General features: G+C 45.0%; 1 protein-coding gene across 5 annotated transcripts in view; it reads left to right on the top strand.

The window, feature by feature from the left end:
* DPYSL3 (dihydropyrimidinase like 3) overlaps window positions 1-24,007 on the top strand; it is a 114,279-nt gene that overhangs the window by 64,941 nt on the left and 25,331 nt on the right. For all 5 annotated transcript variants that reach the window (XM_029217756.1, XM_029217757.1, XM_029217754.1 and 2 more), the window contains exons 2-6: window positions 11,079-11,167; window positions 15,721-15,905; window positions 18,368-18,532; window positions 20,775-20,836; window positions 21,747-21,827. In XM_029217756.1, the coding sequence (XP_029073589.1) occupies window positions 11,148-11,167; window positions 15,721-15,905; window positions 18,368-18,532; window positions 20,775-20,836; window positions 21,747-21,827 (513 nt within the window). In that variant the 5' untranslated portion in view covers window positions 11,079-11,147. The remainder of the gene's footprint in view (window positions 1-11,078; window positions 11,168-15,720; window positions 15,906-18,367; window positions 18,533-20,774; window positions 20,837-21,746; window positions 21,828-24,007) is intronic.

Below are 24,007 nucleotides of genomic sequence, written 5' to 3'. Positions count from 1 at the left end.
ATTCCAGCTTTCCTCTGCAGTGTGCCATACATGTTCTAATCCATACTCTTGCTGTCATCTGGACCATAGCAAACTCCTTATTCTGTTTTCCTTTTTATAATTTTCTATATTAAATCCTTTTTAAAAGTTAAAAAATGGCATATGCATTGTGCAACTAGTGAAATAATGTATGTAAATAGAGGAGAAAGAGAAAAGAAAAAAGTTCCTTATACCTCCTCCCTTTGCATCCTTTCCCCCTACCATACCTAATGTTGACAAATTTGGTATACATCCCTCCAGACCTTTCTCCTGCTCATACAGAAACATAATAATAGTATTTGTTTGCTTTTGCAAGAACAGTATCGTATTTTGCACATTGCCACTTACTTATTTTAGATATTTCTTCAGTTCAAGATATAGATTTAACCTGTTTAAAAAGTAGCTGCACCATAATCCACAGTGTGGCTGTATTGCAGTTTATTAAACTGTGTCCCATGGTTGGATGTTCAGGGACTAGGCTGGATGTTTTCTGTTTGCCTCTTCAGCTGCCCTCGCCAAGGTTTTCTGTCCTGCTCCACACCCTGGACCTGTCTGGGCTGCACCAATAGGTCCTTTGCCCTTGGGCTCCTGGTTGGATTTAATTGATGTGGCACCACTAGGGGACTGGAGGGAGGGTGGACCACGAAATCAGGGTGTTTTCCCTCTGACTCCTTGCTGCTGTGTTGCTGTGGAGTGGCGACGTGCCTCTGCTGGAGGTCACAGCAGGCGCCCTCTCCGTACAGCTGCCCTCTTCAGCTCCGGTAATCACTCCTCTGGCCTCCTTGGGCCTGGGGATGGCATTTCTCCCTGCTGTTGGTGTGCTCTGGATCCATTTAATTTCCCTAAACCCTGCCCACGCTTTGTTAAATAATCCCTTTGTTAAATGCACTTTAATAATCCAATTTGAGTATTGCATCTGTTTCCTGGCATCCTGAGTGATACAGGTTGTTGCTTTTTCTTCCTTTTCCCACCCCCCACCGCTTGCTGTTACATTCTAACTAGTTCCTTCCTTTATCTCCAGCATGGCCATTCTGTCAGCGTTTTGTTTTTTTTTTTAACTCTTCGATTGTATTTCACTCATTTTCTCAAAATCCTTCCACAGCTCCCCAGGACCTATGGGATAAAGGTCAAACCCCATAGCCAGCCACTGTTTGCATCCCCTTCTTCCAGAATCCAAAGCATCAGGGACCCCACCCATTTCCACAATTTTCCCCTGAAATGCATTTCTTGCCTTGATACGTTTGGTTTTCCCAGTGACTGGTTATGTGACACCAGACCCTGCGCTAACCCCCCTAAGCTTCCATGTCTTCATCAACCCAGTGGGGAGAAAACAGCAGATAATTCATTTCATTGAGGATTAATTGAACAAAATGTACATAAAGCTTCTAAGAGTTTCTGACATGTAAGTTTTCAGTAAATGCTAGTTACGAATTATTGTTCCCCCACTTGCCTTGGGTCATACCTGTGGGTCCAGATTAACCATTTTCCCAAGACCCACCTCGGCTTGCCTCTGTGGACCCTTCTTTGATTTCTACCGAGGATTTTTCTCCCATTTCTCTCTCTCTCTCTCTCTTAATTAATAGACTTTGCTCTTCAGATCACTTTTTTTTTTTTAACATCTTTATTGGAGTATAACTGCTTTGCAATCGTGTGTTAGTTTCCGCTGTGTAACAGATCACTTTTAGGTTTACAGAAAAATTGAGCAGGAAGTAGTAAGAGTGCCCATCTGCTCCCTCCCATTCCCCCCCCACCCCAAGTTTCCCCTTTTATTAACATATTGCATTGGTGTGGTAAACATTTGTTACAGTTGATAAACCAGCATTGATATATTATTAATGAAAGCCCATAGTTTTACATTAAGCTTCACTCTTTTTGGGGGGTACCTTTCTATGGGTTTTGACAAGTGCATAATGCCTTGTATCCACCATTAAAACATCTTATGCAATAGTTTCACTGCCCTGAAAACCCTCAGTGTGCTCTGTTTACCTATTCACCCCTCCCTCCCCCCCTCCCTCCCCAAACCACTGATCATTTCACTGCCTCTATAGTTTTACCCTCGCTCTTTTTACTTCACATTATTATTTGTGGTCATGGCTTAATTTTTCCGACTGTTTTGTTCTTGCCTTCCCGTACACCTAACATAACATCTTCACAGCCAGTAGTCACACAAGTGTACGTTTCAGGAATGAATTATTAAACCTGTTTATCCCCAGAATCAAGACCTGGTTGAAATTTCAGGCCCTCCTTCCTGATGAAGTAGGCGTTTGGCTTTTACACAGGCTGTCGAGCTGATGGGACACAGGATCCCGTTTGAACATAGCTGGACCCCAGTTGCCTAGCGTGCATATGGGACAGAGAGCTTTCACCCATAACACATGGATTTGAGGCCTAAAAGTACCAATGCAAAACAAAACAAAAAACCCCCAAATAACAAACAACACAAAACTCTCCTATAAACCCAGACCAAATGTGGCCATGAATTAGATCTCTAAAGCACTGACTTTTCTTCAAACTATATTCTACTTTATACTCTGTCCTGAGCAACACATTTCTCAGGCACTTTATATGTAATAGTAGTAGCTACCTTACATTTATACTGCAATTTGGATTTGCCTTTAATTGTACATGTACATAATCAGAGCAATAAAATAGAGGTGGTAGCACAATCGTGAAATTAGTAGTAGTGGTAATATTTGTAATGCCTGCCACCCATGGAGCTTTTTCTAAGTGCCCCGACCCTGCATCATGATATTTAATTCTCACAGTAGCTGGGGAGGTAGGCATTAGTATCTGTACTTTACAGATACGTAAACAGGCCTTTTTAGAGAGCTCCACCTTCACTCAGCTGAAGACGCTGAGGCCCAGAGCTGGATCAAGCCACTTGCCTAGAAGCACACAATGAGTTAGCAGAGATGCCAATGCAGCTGTGGCTTCCAAACTCCCTTGGTCGCTACCTAAATGCTGAATGGTTTTGCAGACTGTGATTAGGGCTGGTTTCCATCCAGACAGCAACCTTTCCATTTTTCCTTCCCCAAAGCCCAGCTAAAGATGGACCACATTTTTTTTCTTGTACCCAGATTTGTCACATCCTATTTTATGATAAGGCATGCTTGTTGTCACACTAGATTTACCCACCCTGCCCCTCTCTCTCCTTCTCCCTAACCTTCTGAAACGGTGATCCTTCATTCCAATAACCTCCTCCGTGAGCTGTGCTGCCCAGTACCTGGGACGTCCCTGTGACTCTGCTTTGGACACTGCTCAAGCCCATGGTGGCTCACGTTGGTCCATGTCGGTCCATGTTTCAAGAGCAGGGATGGTAGTCCTGCTGTTACGTTAGATCATTTTAGGTGATTCTGGAAGAGGGCATTCAATAACACTGAACCACAAAGAGAGGAATTTTGTCCCTTTTCTAATTATTTTTCTAACCTTCTGAGCAGGTCGAGGAAAAAGTCTTAGCATAGTGCTACTTTGTCTTGAACACCACCCCTCCACTCCCCGCCCCACCCTGACACTGCGTAATCTTCCCTTTTTTTTTTTTTTTTTTTTTTTTTTTGTGGTACGCGGGCCTCTCACTGCCGTGGCCTCTCCCACCGCGGAGCACAGGCTCCAGCCGCGCAGGCCTAGCGGCCATGGCCCACGGGCCCAGCCGCTTCGCGGCACGTGGGATCTTCCCGGACCGGGGCACAAACCCGCGTCCCCTGCATCGGCAGGCGGACTCTTAACCACTGCGCCACCAGGGAAGCCCGGTAGTCTTCCTTTTAACAAAGGTAGCAGATCTGAGCTCATCCTTCAGAACCCTTTTGAGGGCAGAGAATGGAGCCAAAGTTTCATGAGGTTTTTATTGTATTCATTCCTAGGTTTACTGTCTATTTTTGGTAAGTGATACTGGCTTAGAATTTATGGGAGTGAGACAGTGTTTACTTTTAAAATATATTTATTTCAGGATAATATTAAGTAAATAACAGTACAGTTTGTACCGGGATCTGTCCAGTATCATGAAAATAGCACAGTAGTGACTGAGGTTTGGGCTTCACAGGCCCAGCTGACCTTCCTGCTTGAGGTTGTAATGGCGTTGTGGCTCCTCTGTCCATCAATGTGTCATCCCTCCCCTCCCCCTTCTCTGGTTCCCTGTCTGGTTATCCACTCGTGCTTATCCGTGTCTGGAACCCTGTTAAAGACTGGGAGAGTGTTATCGGGGGCTGGGATTAAGATGCCATCCACGGTTCATTTCGCCACTGCAGTCTGACCCAGGGCAGGGCACATCACTTGTCTGGCCCTTCGATAATTACGTCTTCAAAATGGTGAACATGAAGTTCTGGGGGGAAGAATGCGCACAGCTGGCTTTGATGTTCTAGTTCAGAAGAGGGAGCCGCCACCCTGCCCTGGTTAAACCTGCCCTTGGCTACTGCTTCCTCTGCATTACTGCTTTCCTACCTTGTGGTCTGTCCTTCCAGGGCCAAACCAAACACATGAAAGAGACAACAGTGCTTGCCATTCATTATGCATTCTGCTCGGTGGGCTGTGCTTTGAAGGGAGTTCCCCCCCCCCACTCTCCCCTCCCCACTCTCCTCCCCACCCACTCCCACCATTAGCCTCCATGGTGCACACTTGGTCATAAGTATGTTTGGGTGGTGAGAGAAAGGAAGGATGTTTTTGAGATTCATCTGTAGCAGTTCAGAGGTTTGTAATAGCCAGCCCTGTACAACTATGCCTGGTTTCAATAAAGACTCAGAGCCAGGAAGCTGCATTGCCCTTCAAGAAGTCTTATTTCCTCCCTGACCTTACTCGTTCTCTCCGTCTCCATGGCATGCTTGTCATTGAGGGGCCTGGAAACAGATCCATGCATTGGGCAGGGAGGGTGAGTTTGGGGGCAGGTTTGAGACCTTGCCACCCACTCTGCATTCCTGCTGGAGGAGAGCAAGTAGATTGTTATCTGCTCATGGAGCCTTATTTCCAGCGGAAGAGTGACCTGGAGGGGCCGTGGGAACTTGTCCTGTGGGAGTGGGTTTAAAAGAAGAAGTCTTGGCTGACCTTGGCAGCTGGTGGCAGGAGCTGAGAACAGTTGCTGGGGGTTGGCTGGGGACTGGCGCCTCTGGAATTCCCTTTATGGCAAGGTCTGTTAGATTTTGATTAACAAAGTGTTAGTTCAGTTCTTCTAGAATATTTGTGAGAGGGCCATTGTACAGTGGCCGGTTATGATTGAAAGGAAGAATAATTATGATAGTAGCTCACATGTACTAAGCATCTATAAATTGCCAAGCAGAGTTCAACCCTTTACCTATAGGAACCCCCATAATCCTAACCAGCACCCTGAGAGAAAGATACCATTGTCCCCCGTTTCACAGATGAAGTAACTGAAGCCCAGAGAGGTGAAGTCACTCTCCCAAACACAGGTAGTGTTCGTTGCAGAATTCAAACTCGTGCCTGTGCATCTCACCCAAGGTTGCATATTTAACAGCAGAGGTGGGATGAGATCTCTGGTCTCCTGAAAGCCTATTCAGTACCTTTTCCTAAATACCATGTTGAGGCAACCAGGACTATCTTAGAAAGCCTTTTCTCTGTCTTCTTTAAATGATGCTGCTTTGGGGAAGAAAAGCTACGAGATTTCATCTGTGTAGTCTATCCATCCTGTTGTATTCTTAAGCATGGGAGTGTTTTTAGGGAGTCAAATCTAATTACCCAGATGGGAATTTATTTTAAATAACCACCTGTGCCTTCATCTGGACTTAGAAAGGATCTTGAGTCCCCACTGAGGGTCAGAGTCTGTGCATTGTGATTTGAACACAGGTACTAAAAGATTTTATTGTGGAAGACTCCTTCTTCAGTTTATATTCTCTTTTTCTCTTCCTGGGATTATAGTTTTTATTCTGAGCTGCTGGCATGTCTGCAGAGTATAGGACAGGTGTGTCCTAAGTACTGTTCTGGGGCTGATTTTACTGAGTGAGAAGAAATCCACGGAGGGCTCTGGGTTCTCTGGGAGGCATATTCTCATTAGCTCAGACAGACGTGGTAATTTTAGTTCTTTACGTTGAAGACTAGGTGAGGAAAACTAAAATGGGAACCAGCATCTCCAACCGGCTTAAGTTCAAGATCCTGGCCTTGCATTTTCTATTCTAGTTTGAATCACAGCCATTCTTAACAGCATCCCTTGTTATAAGTTTATTTCCTCCTCCCTTCCCTCTCTCTTTTTTTTTTTTTTTTCTCGGTACGGGGGCCTCTCGCTATTGTGGTCTCTCCCGTTACGGAGCACAGGCTCTGGATGCGCAGGCTCAGCGGCCATGGCTCACGGGCCCAGCCGCTCCGCAGCATGTGGAGTCTTCCCGGACCGGGACATGAACCCGTGTCCCCTGCATCGGCAGGTGGATTCTCAACCACTGCGCCACCAGGGAAGCCCCTCCCTTCCCTCTCTTGCTCCCCCTGTCCCCTCTGTACCTCTGTCTTTTCTCACTCCCTTCCTTCCTTCTTTTCTTTGTTTCTGTCTCTTTTCTCTCCCATTTTCTCACAGACTCTTGATTTTTTATGCTTGATTTTTCTAATCATTGTCATATCCTAGTGAAGGAAAAAGGGTTGGACTTTATCAAACTTCAAGGGCCTCTGCTACCCTGGATTGTAACTCAGGTCCCTTTATAAGCTGCATTAACATATAAGGGGCAGGTCTAATCCACCGATTTTATAAGTAGTGGCTTACAAGTGATTGGATTCCTGAAGTTTCCTACTGCAGAGGAAGTCAGCCGTTCCTGTCAGATGCAGTGTCAAACAGAGAGGACAGCCCTGTCGGAAAGAGCCACTTGGCATATGGTTTAGGCACTATTGGTGCAGTGGCCTCAGGTGGAAAGCAGTTTGGTGCCAAGAGATGAGAGACCTGGATTTACTTCCAACTGAAACTAATCAATGCTGTCACTTGGAGAAAGTCATCTGTCTCTCTGTGTAGATCTCCTCATTGGGAAAATGGGAACAATAATCCCTCCCCAGTATGCTTCTTAATTTAAGGCATTTTATAAAAATTTAAAGTACTGTAAATAATGAGTGGAATAAATATAACTAATATTTATAGGTGTTTACTGTGTTAGATATTTTATATATACATGTACACACACACCACACACACACACCTTTCCCCCTTCATCCACCTCATTTAATCCTGGCAGCCACCCTGAGAGGTGAGCTAGGTGTTATTATCCGCCCTGAGCTAATAAAAAACTTGAGGTGCTGAGAGGTTAAGTCCTAACTCAAGATCACACACCTGGTTAAGTGGTCGGCCCGATTCTCCTAGTAGTGGGAGAACCCACTACTTGGCAGCTGGCACCCCTGGCACCCCTCTGGGCCGCAAGACCAGGCTTCACTCAGCCCTGGTGGCCGTGCAGGGCCCAAAGCAGCCAGAGTCCTTGGCCTGGTGCTGCAGGCTCTGAAGAGCTTCATCTTGGGCTCCAAATACCCTCCGGACTATCCCTGTGTGCTCTAGAAGTACTTCATCCTTTATACCTATTAATGCATGACAAACGTTGGTTTGCTCCCATCTAGACCACTTTACCTCCTCGGGCGTCAGCTCTCGGGTTCCTGACCGCCTCAACTACTGAGAACAGAGAGCAAAGAGCCCCTCAGAGCCACACTCACCTTTCTAACACCGTCGAGGGTAACTTTTAACCAGAGCTGTCAGAGCTGTTCATCTTGTTGGCTTTGGGCCCCAGAATGTGTTACTGCCTAAGGCTGGTCCATGACTTCACAGACAAGCGTGTTCCGTAACCCGGGAGGTCTGGTTTCATGTGGCCTGGGAGTGGTCAGTCATTGCTGTATCATTCTTCAATGCCAAGTCCAAGACTTGCCTTTCACATGCTTCTGTGTCTGATGACTGTTTGCCTGGGTTGTCCTTTGTAGTGGATCCCACATGCATGGAAAGAGTTAAAATGAATAAAGCAGTTTTATTAACCACTTTAATAAAAGTTCAGGGGACAAGCTGAAGACCCCCAGGAACAGCATTTGCTTGAGCTCTGTGAGTTGTGGTTTTGATATCTCTGCTCTACGTGATAAAGACAAATAATAATACTAATACTATAGTGCATACAGCAGGGGTCCTGTTACTCCCATCTCTGAAACTTACACCAGGCCTACAGTTCATCTTTGTGCTCTGTTTAGGTTCCTGATGATTGAGTCAAGCTTATTTCACTAGCCTTGGAACAGTTTTTAACAATGCCATCTCAGTGATGATAATTCCACTTGGGTCACCTCTTACTACACCCCTGATGTACAATGGGCCTGAGATAGCTTTTTCCCCTTTGTTGATGCTTATTTGATGCTTATTGAAGGAAGTGATGATCCCCAGTGGCTCAGGACTGGATGCCCCCAGGCAGGAGAATGGCCATATTTCATGGCTGGGCTCAGTTCAGGCAGTAACTGGCCCCTTTCCCTAACCCAGCTTACTTCAGCTCTTTGCTAGAAAGATAAAGAGCATCAGAAAAGCACTGAGCTGTGAGAGGGAACTCTTATAGTTACCAAGATTGTTATTAGTATGAAGCTCCTGCTGGAGAAACTTTTGTTGCCTTCACAGACACACAAACTCTGTCTGGGGCAGTGGTTCCTGGTGCTGGTCTGTGACTTGGTGTGGGCTGGCTGATGGCTGCCTAAGAGCCGTTTATAGAGCTTATAAAATACATAGTTGTTGGCCTAGAGCAGGGCCTGGGAATCTATATTTTTCTAATGTGCACCCTAGTTTGAGAAGCACAGTCCTAGGACTGCCTCCTATAATTTTGCAATTTCTGTTAAAGTGGTAGATTACAGTAGCCTTCAATTAAAATTTTTTTTCCTTACAAGTCCAATATTCCGACCACTTCACATAACTTTCTGACTCAGATGGCCTTTTTATCATTCTGATATATAATACAACCTCCTGTGTCCCACCCTTCAGCCATTCATTTGACCAATATTTAACAGCTATCGAAGATGGGAATAAGGTAAAAAGATAAAAAGACACATAGCTCTAAGACTACAGGAGTCTTTGGTCTAGTCAGGAGACCAATGAACAGTAAACCAACTCTTGTAGAACAATTCATTGTTTCAGCTACAGAGGGAGCAGGTAGAATTTGCTGGAAAGTCAGGTAGTGCATCCTAGGGGAAAAACCCTTTGATTGAGCCTTGACAATGGAGAGGATGGTTGTCAGTGGTAGGTGAACATAGGAGAAGGCGGAGAGAACATCTTTGCAAAGGCTTAGTGGCCAGAGAGCCTGATAGGCAGCTAGAACTACACGTCTCTTAGTTTTGCCACCATATAAAATATGAGGCAACATGTGATAGAACCTAACAGAGTGGATGTACTGACAGAGGCCAGCTCCTGAGGGGCTTGGAGATCACGTGTGGTAGTAGTTTGTATTTGACCTCATTGGCACATCTTCTTTGCCATATATGTAGGTTTTGTCTCAACACCTCATTGATCTGTATCTTTAAAAAATCCTTCCCCCTGACAATACAGTATGATGAAATTTCTTATTCTTACCCAATACCTTGGAAGCAGGAGAGAGTAAGTGGTAATTGGCTATATCCCCAGAGGAGTCCTAGCTTCAATTCTCACTTTCTGGCCCTGTTCACAGTCTTTGATTTCGGAAGCCAGAAGTCAGCCTGTCTGTGGGGCTTCCTTCCCCCATTAAACCTATGTCCTCTTTTGAAAGCCCTACCTCACCAGCATCAACTCATGCCATTTCCCTCCTTGATCCCTAACTTTCCTCCACACTGATCTTTTTCAGGTTTTCAAAGAAACAAAACTTCTTCCTACCACAGGGTCTTTGCACATACTGTTCCCTCTGCTTGCAGTTCTCCATCTAAATTGATCTTCCCTGAAAAGGCCTTTTCCAGCCTCTATTTAAACAAGCCCCACTCCCTTGTATTTTGTGACACTTGATACAATTTTACATTGTTTTACTTATTTTGATGACCTTATTTCTTTATTGCTAGACTTCCCCTTAAGTTCCATCCAGGCAGTGACCTTGACGGTGTGGCTCACTCACAATTGCATCCTCCCCACTATTTAACAATAAATATTAGCTACTTATTTGCTGAGTGAGTGGATGTGTGAATAATGGATGGATGGATGGATGGATGGATGGATGGATGGATGGATGGGTGGAGAGTTGAAGTCTGTATGTTGAATTCTTAACAAACTGCAGCCCACCATTGTTCTTTAGGTTGCAGTTCCACTCATCCAGGCTCCTAGGGATTCTCTTCTCCCCCCATGAACCCAACAAAGCTATGTCCATCCTTCATGCTGTGGTCTAAGCTCCATTCATTTAATGAAATCTGTGATCTCTAAAGCTGACTAGTGATTTGTGTCTCTCCTGACTTATAAATAAAATATATGTTTATATTTTATTAATAACCTCGGAGTGTATGTGCCTTGTTTCCAGTTGGATCACTTATCCAAACTTCATTTAAATTATAATTTTTAAAAAGACGTTTCTCATAAGAAAGGAAATTTTTTTTCACAAGAAAAGCAATAAAGAAATATGTTTCAGAGAATGTGAGAAATACCGAGTATAGTGAAGCAAATATGAATCCTGCATAATTTCTCCACCTTGAGTTATACATTCCACAACTTTGTGTGCATGTGTGCACATGTATAACTATCCTGAATTTTAAACATAACATGATCCCCCTGTCATATAAAGACTTTTAAAGGCCATTTCATTGTATGCCTGACCCTAAGTTCTGTTTTTTGGGAATCACTATTGAGTGCCAACAGAATACCAGACAGAGTGCTAGGCACTGAGGTAGATGTTATCCCACTTTGCATTATATATTGCTTTCTGGAAAAAGCCAATATAAAGAGTAGCTACATTTCTGAGTGGCTATGATAGGTTGCAGAAGCAAGAGGTGAAACTCCAGAATAATTTGAATAGGGTCAAACGAGAAAGACTGGATACCTAACAGAAAGACTGAGTGCACTGAGCACACAGATGTCTTAAGAAAATGGTTTCTGCTAAACCTCTAAAACAATGAATTGGGAGCACCTCGGCAGACCTCTCTTCTCTGAAATCCTAGCTGTGAGAATGACTCCCATTTTCCTTCTTTTCTAGAGCGACCGTCTTCTGATCAAGGGAGGCAGAATCGTCAACGATGATCAATCCTTTTACGCTGATATTTACATGGAAGATGGCTTAATAAAGTAGGTATATAGTACCCTTTGCTTTGTCTTTTGAACTTTCTTTGTTAGAGGCTCAGAAGGAAACTTGCTTCATTTTTGCTTACTAGCCCATCGCTTCTGTGTGTTTCATTTCTCCTCCTTAAAAATGAGTTTTTATTTTAGCCCTTCAGTCTGGATGCACATAATCCCTTAAAAATGGGAGCTAGCCTTAGTTCACTTGGATTACATGAATGAAATGAAAAATCTGAATTCAGTCACCCAAATGATGCTAAGGGCCCCTTTGGGCAAGCTGCATTGATGGGCACTCTATGTGTCTTGGAGAATTGGGAGACGTCACCACTGTCCTTAAGGTCACTGGAAAACGTCCACAAATCACAGCACCCTAAAAAATAAGGCCTAGTGTAATAGATACCAAAGGAGTTCAAATGAGGATAAGTAATTTAGAAATGCACAGGGAGGAGAAATCCCTTCAGAGGAAGGTTTTGAGATGGAGAGGGCATTTAAACTGAACCTTGACTTAGGTAGGACTTGGATAGGCAGAGCACAGATAGGACATACATAGGACAGGCAAGATTTCCAAATAGATACTTTAGGGATATATAATTACTTTAAAAAATGGTTTGCTATTGGATGCCTGTAAGCAGCACAGTCAGGTAACCTTTATGGGTAGCTTCACAGTGACCTTTAAAAAAGGATTTGATTTACACATAGCCTTCATCACATAAAGCAGGGTACTTCCCCACATTGATAAGATATTGTATAAAACTGGTATATCCAACCCACCATATGAGCCATCCCTGGCCTCATTCAGTTTTATTTTTATCTTATTCAGCTTCATTGGCTAACTTAAGATTCTGGTTATAGATTGCTTACTTATCTTTGGAGACTTGGCTTAGATACAACTTTCCGTAGGCCAACATTCCTTACCAGCCCCTAAATCTAGGCTAGCTTTCCCTTTGATGAGCTTTTAAAAACCCTGTGCTTTTATCAGTCGTAGCAATTCTGACCCTGTTGGCACTCTTAGAGCAAGGACCATATCTTATTCTTCTCCGTATCTGCAGCACTTACCCCAGTACTTAACACATAGAGACTTTTGTAAGAGCTACCTTTTATTGAGTATATAGTATGTGCCCGGCACTGCATTAAATGTTTTACATGCCTTATCATTTAATCTACCAGCAATCCTATGAAGTGAGTACTCTCATTACCCCCTTTTCAGAGGAGGATAGAGGAGAAAGAGGAAGAGAGAGTAAATAACTTGCTGAAGATCAACATATTAATCAATGCATTGAATGAATGGATGAGTGAATGAATGAATGGATGAATGAGTAACAAATGCAAGAATGAAGATATTTGTGTTTGGTAGCCTTGCCAATTTGCATAAATACTTTTTCATATTAGAAGCAGGAAAAATGGAATTGTTAGACAAGCCAACCAGTGTAAAACAGTACTTCCTTCAAAATATGAGCCACGATTAATTCTACATTTTTCTCTTACTAAAACATTATTGTGTATAGTCCACTCTCTGGTGGAAGTGTGTTCCCTCATTTAGAGATGTTCAGAGTTGGAAAAAAATTTAGTACCTAATGCTTCTTCCTCATTCCAGAGCTCATGGCAGGCATCACTAATTGATCACAGAGCTTTTCACAGTTGAGCCCTAAATACAGGCTCAGAATCCATCTTCACGCAGTGATTCAGGCACCTACTACCATAGTTGAATACATAAACTGAGTCTTCTTTGCCATCTCTATTAAAATAGACTGGAAGGCCACTTGTCAAGGGTGTTATAGAAGGAATTTAACCATCAGATGTGTGTGTTGGTGGTGGAGAAAAGGGTGTATAAACATGATCTTCATCCAGTCCTATAAAATGATATATCTCCAACAAGATTCTTAACTCACAGAGAATAAAAACAGAAATAATTTCCTCCAGTTTTTACAGAGTTGTTTCCTGTGAAGATTGATGGAGTACCTGCTATGTGCAAAGAAGTTGTCTCAGGCACTGGACATGTACTATGTCACATGCTATGGTAGATATCATTGGGACCCAAATCATCGTGCCCTCTTCCCCCAGGGACCTGAGAGTCTTTTAGGGGAAGTGACATGTCTGTACATGCAAAGCACATGATATCACCAGATAATATCAATATCGAGTATTAAATTAGTAGAACAGATGAGATCCAGAGGAAGGAGAGGGCTATGTGAGATTAAGATGGTTATTGATTATAATAGCTGGTATTTACTAAATTTTCATGTGCCTAACTAACAGTGTTCTTTGGGCTTAACACAGATTAATGTTTAATCTACACAACAGACCTATGGAGGAGGCACTTTTATTACATTTTACAGATGAAAAAATTGAGACCTGGTGAGGTTAAGTAACTTGGCCGAAGTCATAACGCTAGTATTAGCAGATCCAAGATTGCGAATCCACATAGCTCACATCCAGGGCAGAGCCACACTCTTAATTATTAGACCTGGCTGTCAGTAGAAACTTGACCAAGGAGGGGAGATAGAAGCTATGCCTTCAAGGATTAAGGGGACCTTGATTGGTTCAGTGGGGAAAAGGAGGGAAGGCTTTTCTTTTTCAGACTGGGTGTTATACCAGTTGTCAAAATTGGTAGAAGCATACATACATAGGCACACCCAAGCCAGGCAACTCTTCATGCCCTTGGTTCTCAATTTCTCTTAGAGGTGAATCAGTGAGGGAGGGAAATGAGAACACACTGGCCAGTATCTGGACTAGAATGGAGTTACAATCAAGGCTGCATTTTTTCCACAGTGTGTTTTGAATTGTGGTGGCTCTGGAATGGCAGAGTGGTGACGTGGTAAGGGTGAACTCTTAGAGATGTCAGGAAGACTTAATTTTAGTTGTAGAACTTAGATTTTGTCAGGCAAGTGGTAGACTTCTTCCTACCCCAGGAAAGTGTCTTTCTCAGCTGGCTGTGAACAAAAGCGGAAAGTATTCATGCCACTGGCAGTGGGGTACATGTGTCCCCAAGGTAGGAGAGGGCTCATGATAATGTAAAGCCTTAAGAAGCATAAGTCTAGGGCTTCCCTGGTGGCGCAGTGGTTTAGAATCCGTCTGCCAATGCAGGGGACACAGGGCACCCTGCTCCGGGAAGATCCCACATGCCGTGGAGCAGCTAAGCCCGTGCGCCACAACTACTGAGCCTGCGTGCCACAACCACTGAAGCCTGTGCGCATAGAGCCCATGCTCTGCAACAAGAGAAGCCACTGCAATGAGAAGCCCGCGCACCACAATGAAGAGTAGCCCCCGCTCGCCACAGCTAGAGAAAGCCTGCGAGCAGCAATGAAGACCCAGTGCAGCCAAAAATAAAATGAATAAAATAAGTTTAGTAAAAAAAAAAGAATCATAAGTCTACCTGGAATTAACTGGATGTTTCAATCAAGGATGTGAACTAAGCAACATAGATGGTCTATGTGGTTACATTGTGCTAGGAGTAGTTGTATTTGCCAATTGTCTTGTTTAGTGTGCCCTTGGCATACTTACTGGCTTCCTTCCCACCCCAGTCTCCCCCTCTCTGCCTCCCTGGGATGCTCTGAAGCTTCTTGGGTGAAGCTGTGTCTGGTGGAGGTTGTCATAATCACCTTCCTTGGCTTGAAACTTCTACTGAGATGCTGACCATACAGAAGCAGCTGGTGTAGGCGTCTGCGTCTTTGGCTTCCTCTTTGAGAATCTGCCATCAGCTGTGATTGACAGATAAACTATCAGGGAAGGATGGAATTGAGAGTGAAGTCTGAGTTGTGAAATGCCCTAGACAGATTCCATTTGTTATTAGGAGCACAGATGAACCCATTTAGAGGATAGCAAAGTTCACACACCTATTCTTTAAAATGATTCTTTACCTCCTTCAGTCTCTCCTAACAGTTCATTATTTTACAGCCATTCGGTCCTTCTGCAAATGTTCTTCCTGACCTTTAAATAAAGAACAAAATGAAAAGGATAATAAAAACACTTATTAAAAAATACTTATTACACACCCTATATTCTAGACATGGTTAAGCCACTGGGGTTACAGTACTAAGCCAGGACACATGGTCCTACCAAACAGCATATCAGATTGTTTTGTATCTATAAAAAAATTGTTTTCTGGATGGACCTAGAGATTATCATACTAAGTGAAGTAAGTTAAAGACAAGTATCTTATGATATCACTTGTGTATGGAATCTAAAAAATGATACAAATGAACCCGTTTACAAAACAGAAACAAACTCACAGACGTAGAAAACAAACTTATGGTTACCAAAGGGGAAAGGGGGGTAGGGATAAATTAGGAATTTGGGGTTAACAGATACACACTACTATATACAAAATAAACAACAGGGTCCTACTGTATAACACAGGGAACTATATTCAATGTCTTGTAATAAAAAAAATGTTTTCTGTTATGGATACCTGTCTTTATTTGTTTCTAGATTGCTAAACTTGTGAATCACTTGCAAAAGACTACTTTGATAAACATAAGTTACAACATTTCAAATCCTTATAATACTATGTTTATCTTGGAAGTCATTCTTTTAAATTGCTGGTTGTTTCCCTGTCTCACCAGGCAAATTGGAGACAATCTGATTGTCCCTGGAGGGGTGAAGACCATTGAGGCCAATGGGAAAATGGTGATCCCTGGAGGCATCGATGTCCACACTCACTTCCAGATGCCCTACAAGGGAATGACCACAGTGGATGACTTCTTCCAAGGGACCAAGGCTGCCTTAGCGGGGGGCACCACCATGATCAGTAAGTCCCCCGACTTTACACATTTCTGTAAAGCGTGCGAGGGGTCCTAGGGAGTGAGTTTAACCAACACGTTAACTGCAGTGGTCTCTGTTGGTAACTCGTACACTTCCCCTCAATTCAGCTTTTAGACTTTCTGCCTGATGAGACCTGAGAAAAGCTGGTTATGGTGAGGACATTGGCAGCTCCTGTAACCACATAGAGGAGATTCAGGAGGTTCATGACCTTGAAAGCAGGTGTCTTCTCTGTCTGCCTTAGAGCAGGGGCCCGGTATACCATGGGTGGGGAATCAGCACTTATCACCTCTGGGCCAGTCTCTGTGGAAAGTGGACTTAAAAAGTTGTGGATCGTGGGCAAAAAGCAATTTCAGGACTTCCAACTTGGGTCTGAGGCAGCAGGGGCAGAGAGTACAGGCAGAGCAGTGAGAATGGGGCTGAGAAGCATCCCAGAGAGAATGATAATGAGACTTAACAGTTCTTGAGAGCTGGAGGCTTCATTGGTGGTTAGTGTTATTTAGTCTGTGCTGTGTTTTGACCAATTCGTATCTTTAAGATTGGGCAAGCTGGGGGGTTGTTTCTCTTGTTTTGTTTTGTTTTTCTGGTGACTTTTGCAATTCCAAAGAGACCTAGGGAGTTGAATGCCAGGATTACTGAGCAGATAGCATTCCAGGGCACTCCTTCCTAAGCCAAAGGAATCCCAATGAATTGGCTCCCGTCCCAGCCCTGGCCCCCAACTTGGTCAGCAAGAGCACTGTTTACCACGGTATACATCCACTTAAGAACTCAGTACAGCCTGAGCTGTATTATTCACTGTCTTTTGCTTCCTTTCAACGGGAGCAGTAGCAGGGTTCAACTTCAGCTAGTTGGGTGTGGGAACCCAGGAAAATTGTGCCAGGGCCATAAAAGGTGCAATTCTGGGAGACCAAAGCCTTTCTTCAGCCAAAGGGAGGAAGCCAGCTGACTTCTCGGCAGCTGCCTGCCCACGAAGGCCCTGGTCTGGGTCCAAGCATCAGTAACATAGCTCCATGCCTTTGCTTTCCGATAAGTGCACTTAGGCTGCCTGTGCTAGAAGCCTGAGGAAATCAGTGATGTTGGCCCGGCTTTCTGCCATCTTGCTGAGGCGCTGGACCTGTTCAGAATCCTGGACATATGCATTAGGCTTGGGCTTCTGCATTAGGGAAGGAGCTCCACGTGAGAAGAGAGGAAAGCATATAAGAACAACAGAAGTGTACATGTCCTTTGTAGATAATTTAAAAACCCTAGGTATGCAGAAAAGAAAAAAAACTCCATAAATCTCACTTCACTGTCACAGTTTGGCTATATATTTTTTTCTATTTAACAAAAAGGATTGTAATAAACATACTGTGCTTTAGCCTTCTATTTTCACTAATTAATATGTCATGTATATCTTTCCATTCATTTATTTTTATTCTACCAAATTTTAAATGGACTCCTGACATCTGTTTTATGAAGGTATCACAATTTATGTATTTAACCAAACTTCCCTATTGTAAGACTTTGTTCCCAGTTTTTCACTTACATAAATATATAAATAGTGGCAAACATCTTGAGAACCCAGATTTTGCATATAGCCATGTTTATTTCCTTAGGGATAATTCTTAGGCATAGGAATAATTGTTGAGGTACGAAAAATGTCATGGTTTTTGATATACGTTTCAAAATTGTTCTTAGGAAAGTTGTACCAATTCAGACTTTCTCTCGACTGCCATGGGGAACTATGAAAAACTCTAATTTTTGCCTTAACCTCACCAATGTTATTGGTGTAAATCTTACTCTTTTTAAAAGTATTATCCACCATTGCAGGTACTGCAAGAGTAGGTTTTGGCCTCAAAGAAACCATATTCTTGACAAAAAGTTCGCATGGAAATAATATCTGTGGGCCAAGCGTCAAGTTCACTTAACTGATACCAGGTCTTTGCTACGGCAGTAAGCGCGAGCATTCATTCTCTTGTGCCCAGACATAACTTTAAAGCCCCTCCTTCTGCCCATAAAAGGGAGTCGAACTTTGATCACCAGCAGTGACTCCTGTAATACTGGTAATAACGGTACACAGTAGGCGCTCATCAATTGATAGCTAATATTTATGGAGCGCTTACTATGTGCCAGGCATCAGGTGAAGCACTTTCCATGCATTTTCCCATTTAGTCCCTTAACAAACTTAGAGGGAAGGCAGTGTCACCCCTGTCCCCAACCCCACTTGGTGCCCGTTTTAAGAATGAGAAAATTAAGGTTTAGAGAAGCTAGTAATTTGCCCAAGATCCCATAGCTAGGTGACAGTTGAATCATTAACAACCCTGAAACCACCCGGGAACCCTTTCTAAGGTTAATCCTATTCTCAAGAAATAGAGACTTTGCTGTCGTAGCTAAGCCAACAAGAGCAGACCTGTACAGAGGGGACCAAAGGCTGTGTCGATGAATCGCCCATGCGGGGCCTCTGTTGTTCAGTCGACCACGTGGTGCCCGAGCCCGAGTCCAGCCTGACGGAGGCCTATGAGAAGTGGCGGGAGTGGGCCGATGGCAAGAGCTGCTGTGACTATTCCTTACACGTGGACATTACCCACTGGAATGACAGCGTCAAGCAGGAAGTGCAGAGCCTAATCAAGGACAAAGGTGAGCCCGGATGTGCCTTCCTCCCTTCCCCCTTGCCTGTCCTTCCCATACTGGCCACTCATTTAGTCGCTTCTCCTTGCTGGACCCTGGAACCCTGAGTATGAATGCCAGATATAGGGGTACCACTATGGACCAGGCCATCCTACTTACTCCTTACAGGATCCCCATGAGATAGGGATTATTATCCTTACTCTGCAGTTGGAGAACCTGAGGCTTCCGAATAAGTAGCCCAAGATCATAGAATTTGTAAGCAGTAGATCTACCCAAAGCCTGTGCTCTGCACCTCCGTGCAATACTGCCCATTGTACAGAGGAAGAAACTGAGGTCAGGAGAGGTTGACGTCTTACATGAGGTCATACAGCTAGTACATATGAGATTAGGAATGTTTAACCTCTATCATTGTGATTCCAAAGATCCAACCATTACTATTATGTAACAATAGCATCCTTGGAAAAGGCTAAGACACTTCTGGGAGCAAAGATGTGTTCGTACTCCAGATAGGAGCTTAGGGCCTGAAAGGTGTGTGTGTGTGTGTATGTATCTGCGTGTGTCTGTGTCCTCTCTATGAGTCCATGATTTAGGTTCCCATTGACTTAGATTCTTCTATGTTTACTTCTTTCTGTGTTCTGATGGTCAAGTATTTCACACACGCACCACCCTCTCTACATGCACGCAGACATGTGACGCGCTCCGCATCCGAGGGGCGCCTGGAGGACTTAGGGGAGTATGAGGAATGGCCTCTGCCAGTATCCATGGCAGAAGGAAGCAGGCCGGTGCAGAGCAATAGGATAAATGCCGCAAGATGCAGAATATTGTTACAACAGTAACAATAGTGCTACGATACTAGTACTACTAATATTATTATAGTTATTATTATACGCATTTTATAATACTGTTATCAATGAGCAGTCTCGATGCAAAGGCCAGGAGTGCAGTGGAAGGCAGTGTGCTCGGGGTTTGGGGGAGGGGATGACCTCCCAGAGGACGAACTCTCCTTTGCATCCCCCGCTCACCCCACAAGCTCTGCCCAGTTCTCACTATCTGATACAGAGGGTGAGATTAACCCCTCCCTTTTTTTGTTTTGGCCGCACAGCCGGCTTGCGGGATCTTAGTTCCCACACCAGGGATCAAACCCGCGCCCCCTGCAGTGGAAGCGTGGAGTCTTAACCACTGGACCGCCAGGGAAGTCTCCTGCCTCCCTTCTTTCTGTGTCTCCTTTCACACTGCATCTCAACTAGGTAGAAAAGTGAATGGCTTTAACACCCACTTCCCTTCTGAAGGGCCTGAGTCATACCACGGATGACCCAGAGGCTTGTGGGAAGGGTTGTGTTGGGAAAAACTGCCCTGAGTTGCACCGTTCTGGGTAGGGAAGGTCCCAGATTACAGTCCACTTTTGGCCTGGAGTACTGTGAGCTGAGATGGCCCTAATGGCTGGAGAACAAAATTACCCTCCTTTCCTCTAAATGACTCTCTGTCCCCCAGTCCCACCTGTTTCTGTAAATTACTCTATTAATAGTGTATTTGGGGGGAGAAATTAAATGGCTCTTTCCTTGTAACGCTGATGACTTAGATATTTAAGCCCAAGGTGAACCTTGACTTCTCTGCATTAGCTCTGTTACTTCCCCTAGGACAGGCTCTAGATCTTAGTTCTGTCTCAGACCCAACACCTTGCCCAGGCCTGGTGGAGAGCAGGCACTCACAAAGAGCAAAATAAACCTCTCCCAGGAGATCAACCACGTGCTGGTGCTAAGAGTTTTGCATGTGTTGTCTTTTAAAGTTTCCAACCACCTTACGAAGCAGGATGGTGTTATTTTTCCATTTTACAGATGAGGAAACCGAGGCTCAAGGGGTTAGGGTTTCCAAGCTCGCTGACCCAGCACGTGGTGCCACTCCTAGTGTGTGTACACGGCTAGTGTGCTGCAGTGATTCCTGACACTGTATCTTGCCTTGAGCAGTGTCGAGGCTTGTTGGCCCTCTGGGCTGGGAACTGTGGAGGGGGAGGCAGGAAGGAGCCGCAGAAGAAGAGACCATTCTGCTATGATGTCATAGGAATCGTCAATTTTACAGGGTAGAGGAGGAAATAGAAAAATGCTCTTGGAGAATGGGACGCATCCGCTTTGCATTGGGCAGGGGCCTGCGATGCCCTCAGGGCCCGGGGGGTGTCACAGTGGGAGCACAGGACGCAGCAGGGTCGTGATAATGCTGTCTTCCTCCTGTCTTCCCTCCCATCCCTCTCTTGCAGGGGTGAACTCCTTCATGGTTTACATGGCCTATAAGGATTTGTATCAAGTGTCGAACACAGAGGTAATAACCCATCACTGTGTGGTTTGGGGTCTCTGGATGGCTTTCCTGTGGTTGCCGGTGACCTTGGCTCTTTGCACATGAGTTACTGTGGTCAGTGTGGGAGACTGCTGGGCAAGAGAGCTTCCTGAAGTCCTCGCCGTTTACGCTACATTTTAAATAAGGTAACGGGCAGGGTGCCCGGGGCAAGGCAGACAGGGAACTAACATTTCCACTGGCAGCAGCTTTCTCAAAAGGACAAGAGGAAGGGCGTGTCTAAATCTCCCATCTACCAAACAAACTCTACACCCCTCGGGAACTCAGGGGGAGTGTAAGTGCTCAGCCCTGTGGGATTAAGGAGGGCCGTCTACTCTTTGGGGTAGTCGTACCAGCTTGCCTCTGACTCTCTCTCTCCGAAATGCATGGGGTGTGCTTGTTTTAGACAAATCTCAGCTTCTCAGAAGAAATACAGAAAATGAATTCCCATACCACCGGGCAAGGAGATGAAGGGTGGTCTGCCTTGAGGGGCTAAGAGATAGAGGTTTCAGCTTTTGAGTTAGCTTCTGGCCAGGCTGCAGTGCCTTTCAGGAGTGTTAAGAAGGATTCTGAAGCTCTATCTGAGTTCAGTGGGAAGTAATTCCATTTAAAGTGTGTGCAGGAGGCAGAGTAGGGGGGTTAGTATCACTCTGTTAGATGTGTGCCCTGTCTGCCTAGGAGACATGCTGGGTTCCTTATATAGACAGTTTCCTAGAGTTCCTTTGGATTAGCACTCCTCTTTGGTTGTGCATGTTTTAGTCTGTATTTCTGCCCTAGTCACTTATTTCCTCTAGTTCATCCCATTCATTTTAGCTCTGGCCCTAGTCGTTGGCCCTTGCATGAGATTGCTAAAAGCACTGGGTCTTGTGAATGTGACAAAGACTCATTTCTGTTTCAGCTGTATGAGATCTTCACCTGTCTGGGAGAGCTGGGAGCCATCGCTCAGGTGCACGCTGAGAATGGGGATATCATTGCCCAGGTAACACAGCGCAGCTCCCTGCAGTACACTTCCTGCTTGGGCTAGGGTCTGCCTCCCATTTATTTTCTCATTTCTTCAGTGTTGCCAGAGCTCTCAATATGTGCCAGGCACCCTCATAAGTACTCTGCTAAGAACAGAACCTGCCCTCAAGGACCTCACAGTCTAGGAGGAGGAGTTATGAGGGCAAATAGACAAGCGAGGGAGAAAGCAGAAGATGCTGGAGAGCAGGGAGCCGTCTGGCCATTCTGGGGAATCAGAAAAGGCATCCTGGCACAGGAGGTTTTCTAATTGGGCCATTTAGTGGGAGAGCATCGCTGAGTCTGTTTTGAAAATGAGTCCAAGGTACGTGTCATGCTCAGTCCTAAAGAAAAACTCTAAGACAGCATTTTTCAGAAGCTGGAAATCTGAGCCAGGACTGCGGAACTCATGGCCTTAGATAATGAATTCAGGTCTTGTGGGGATCAGACATCCCACTGATTTCCTAGAAATCATATTGAGAAACCTGAGGAAAGAGTGATGAAAGCAAGGGCCCCAAGGCCCAAATTGATCATTTGTAAGGAAGCAGAAAGCACTTCTCTCTCCATCTCCTGGGTTGCTTAATGGGCTAGATGCACAGATGTGTCTTCGCCAGGGTTTTGTTGATCTCAGAAGCGTTCAGGATTGGCTTCCGCTAGGAGGCGGCAGCCAGCAAACAGTGTCAGCTCTCTTAGTCCATTTGATAACATTACCAGCAAGAAACCATTATTCATTCTTTTAAGAGTATTTCCTGAGTGCTTTGTGCCAGTGCAGTGCCTTGTGCAGCACTAGGCTATAGCGGGGAGTCAAAACAGATGCATTCCAGAGCTCTCGAGTACTCGGGCTGTGCTTTAGAAGTTGTCCAGGACATGGCGAATGTGGTCGGCAGGGGTGTGGGAACACACTGAGGCCGGCCCTCATCTCAGACCCGTCAGCTTCTGACAGCAGGACCCACCTGGGGAGCGCTTCCCACCATGTGCCAGGCCCTAGTCAGGGCTCTCGTATGTTCCCATTTAATCTTCGCCCAAGCCTTTCAAGGTGGCGCCCACCCTCCTCCCTGTTTCATAGATGAGAACACTGAAGCTCTGAAGGATGAGGTCACTGGCCCAGGGATCACAGCCAGCAACTGGGAGAACACAATCTTAGCTTCTCAGGGGATGTGCCTCAGTGAGCATCTTTACCCAGAGACGGTGGAGAAGGGTCCTTCTCCACCAGTCCAGCTGTAGGCTCCCGGAGAGGCAGCGCCCGGGCTGTGCAGGCTCTAGCTGTTAGGATTTCAGACTCTCAGGGCTGTCTCTCTAGCAGAGGAGGTGCGTTAAGCGTGCAGTTTCCACTCCCTTATGACCGAGGAGGTTAATTAGTCAGGCCCCTGACAGCCTTCTCCCACATCCCCCGCACACCCAGATAATGAAGTCATTTTCCAAAGAGGCTCCAGATGCCTTGCTCCCATGGGAGGCATCCTGGTGGTGGTGGAGCTCTCTCTCCTCCCCATTCTCAAGCTTTCCGTGCAGCAGCCAGACGTCCCAGCCCTCCCTCCAGATGCCCTAGCAATCAGACTCCCTGCTTCTTCATCCTAGCCTCTGTGGAGGCAGACGGACTCCGACTCACAGCCCCTTTCCAGCTTCCTTTTGAGGCTTCTTAGCACAGAAGTGTGTCTGCTTCCGCACCGCCTCCCCGCCTCCGCCCCACCTTGGGAAGATCTGTTCCCGGTCAGGAAAAGAATAAGGGCTCTTTTCCATTTGGATGAGTTTCGTGTATGTGTTTATTAAATTCAGCTCAAGCTGAAAGATTTTATCACATTGTTTAAATGAAGACAGCTGCTATACTCGGAGTTTTTGCTACACGTTATGCAAAGTGACTAAAGAGCAAGAAGTGTTTTCTAAGGGTACCAACAAGGGACATTTTCAAAAGTTTCAAGCTGGAAGGGCAGTCAGAGAGTACAGCGTCTTTAGCCCTTCGTCCAACAAATATCTACTGAGTGCCTACTATGTGCCAAACCTTGGAGGGGGAAGGTGAAAAAGACAGGGTCCCTTTCCTCTTGGAGCAACCGAAACTGACGTAATTACAGCAGCGATCGTGCCTCTAGGTGCCCACACCTCCCCCACCCATGTCAGGTGGCATCCATGGGTCTTTACACGTTATTCTTTTTTTTTTTTTTTTTTTTT

This window comes from Monodon monoceros, unplaced genomic scaffold (assembly GCF_005190385.1).
Source record: "Monodon monoceros isolate NGI ecotype Baffin Bay Population unplaced genomic scaffold, NGI_Narwhal_1 Super_Scaffold_12, whole genome shotgun sequence".
NCBI lineage: Eukaryota > Metazoa > Chordata > Mammalia > Artiodactyla > Monodontidae > Monodon > Monodon monoceros.
The sequence above is the reverse complement of the archived record's forward strand: the minus strand, read 5'-3'. Positions and strand labels throughout refer to the sequence as shown.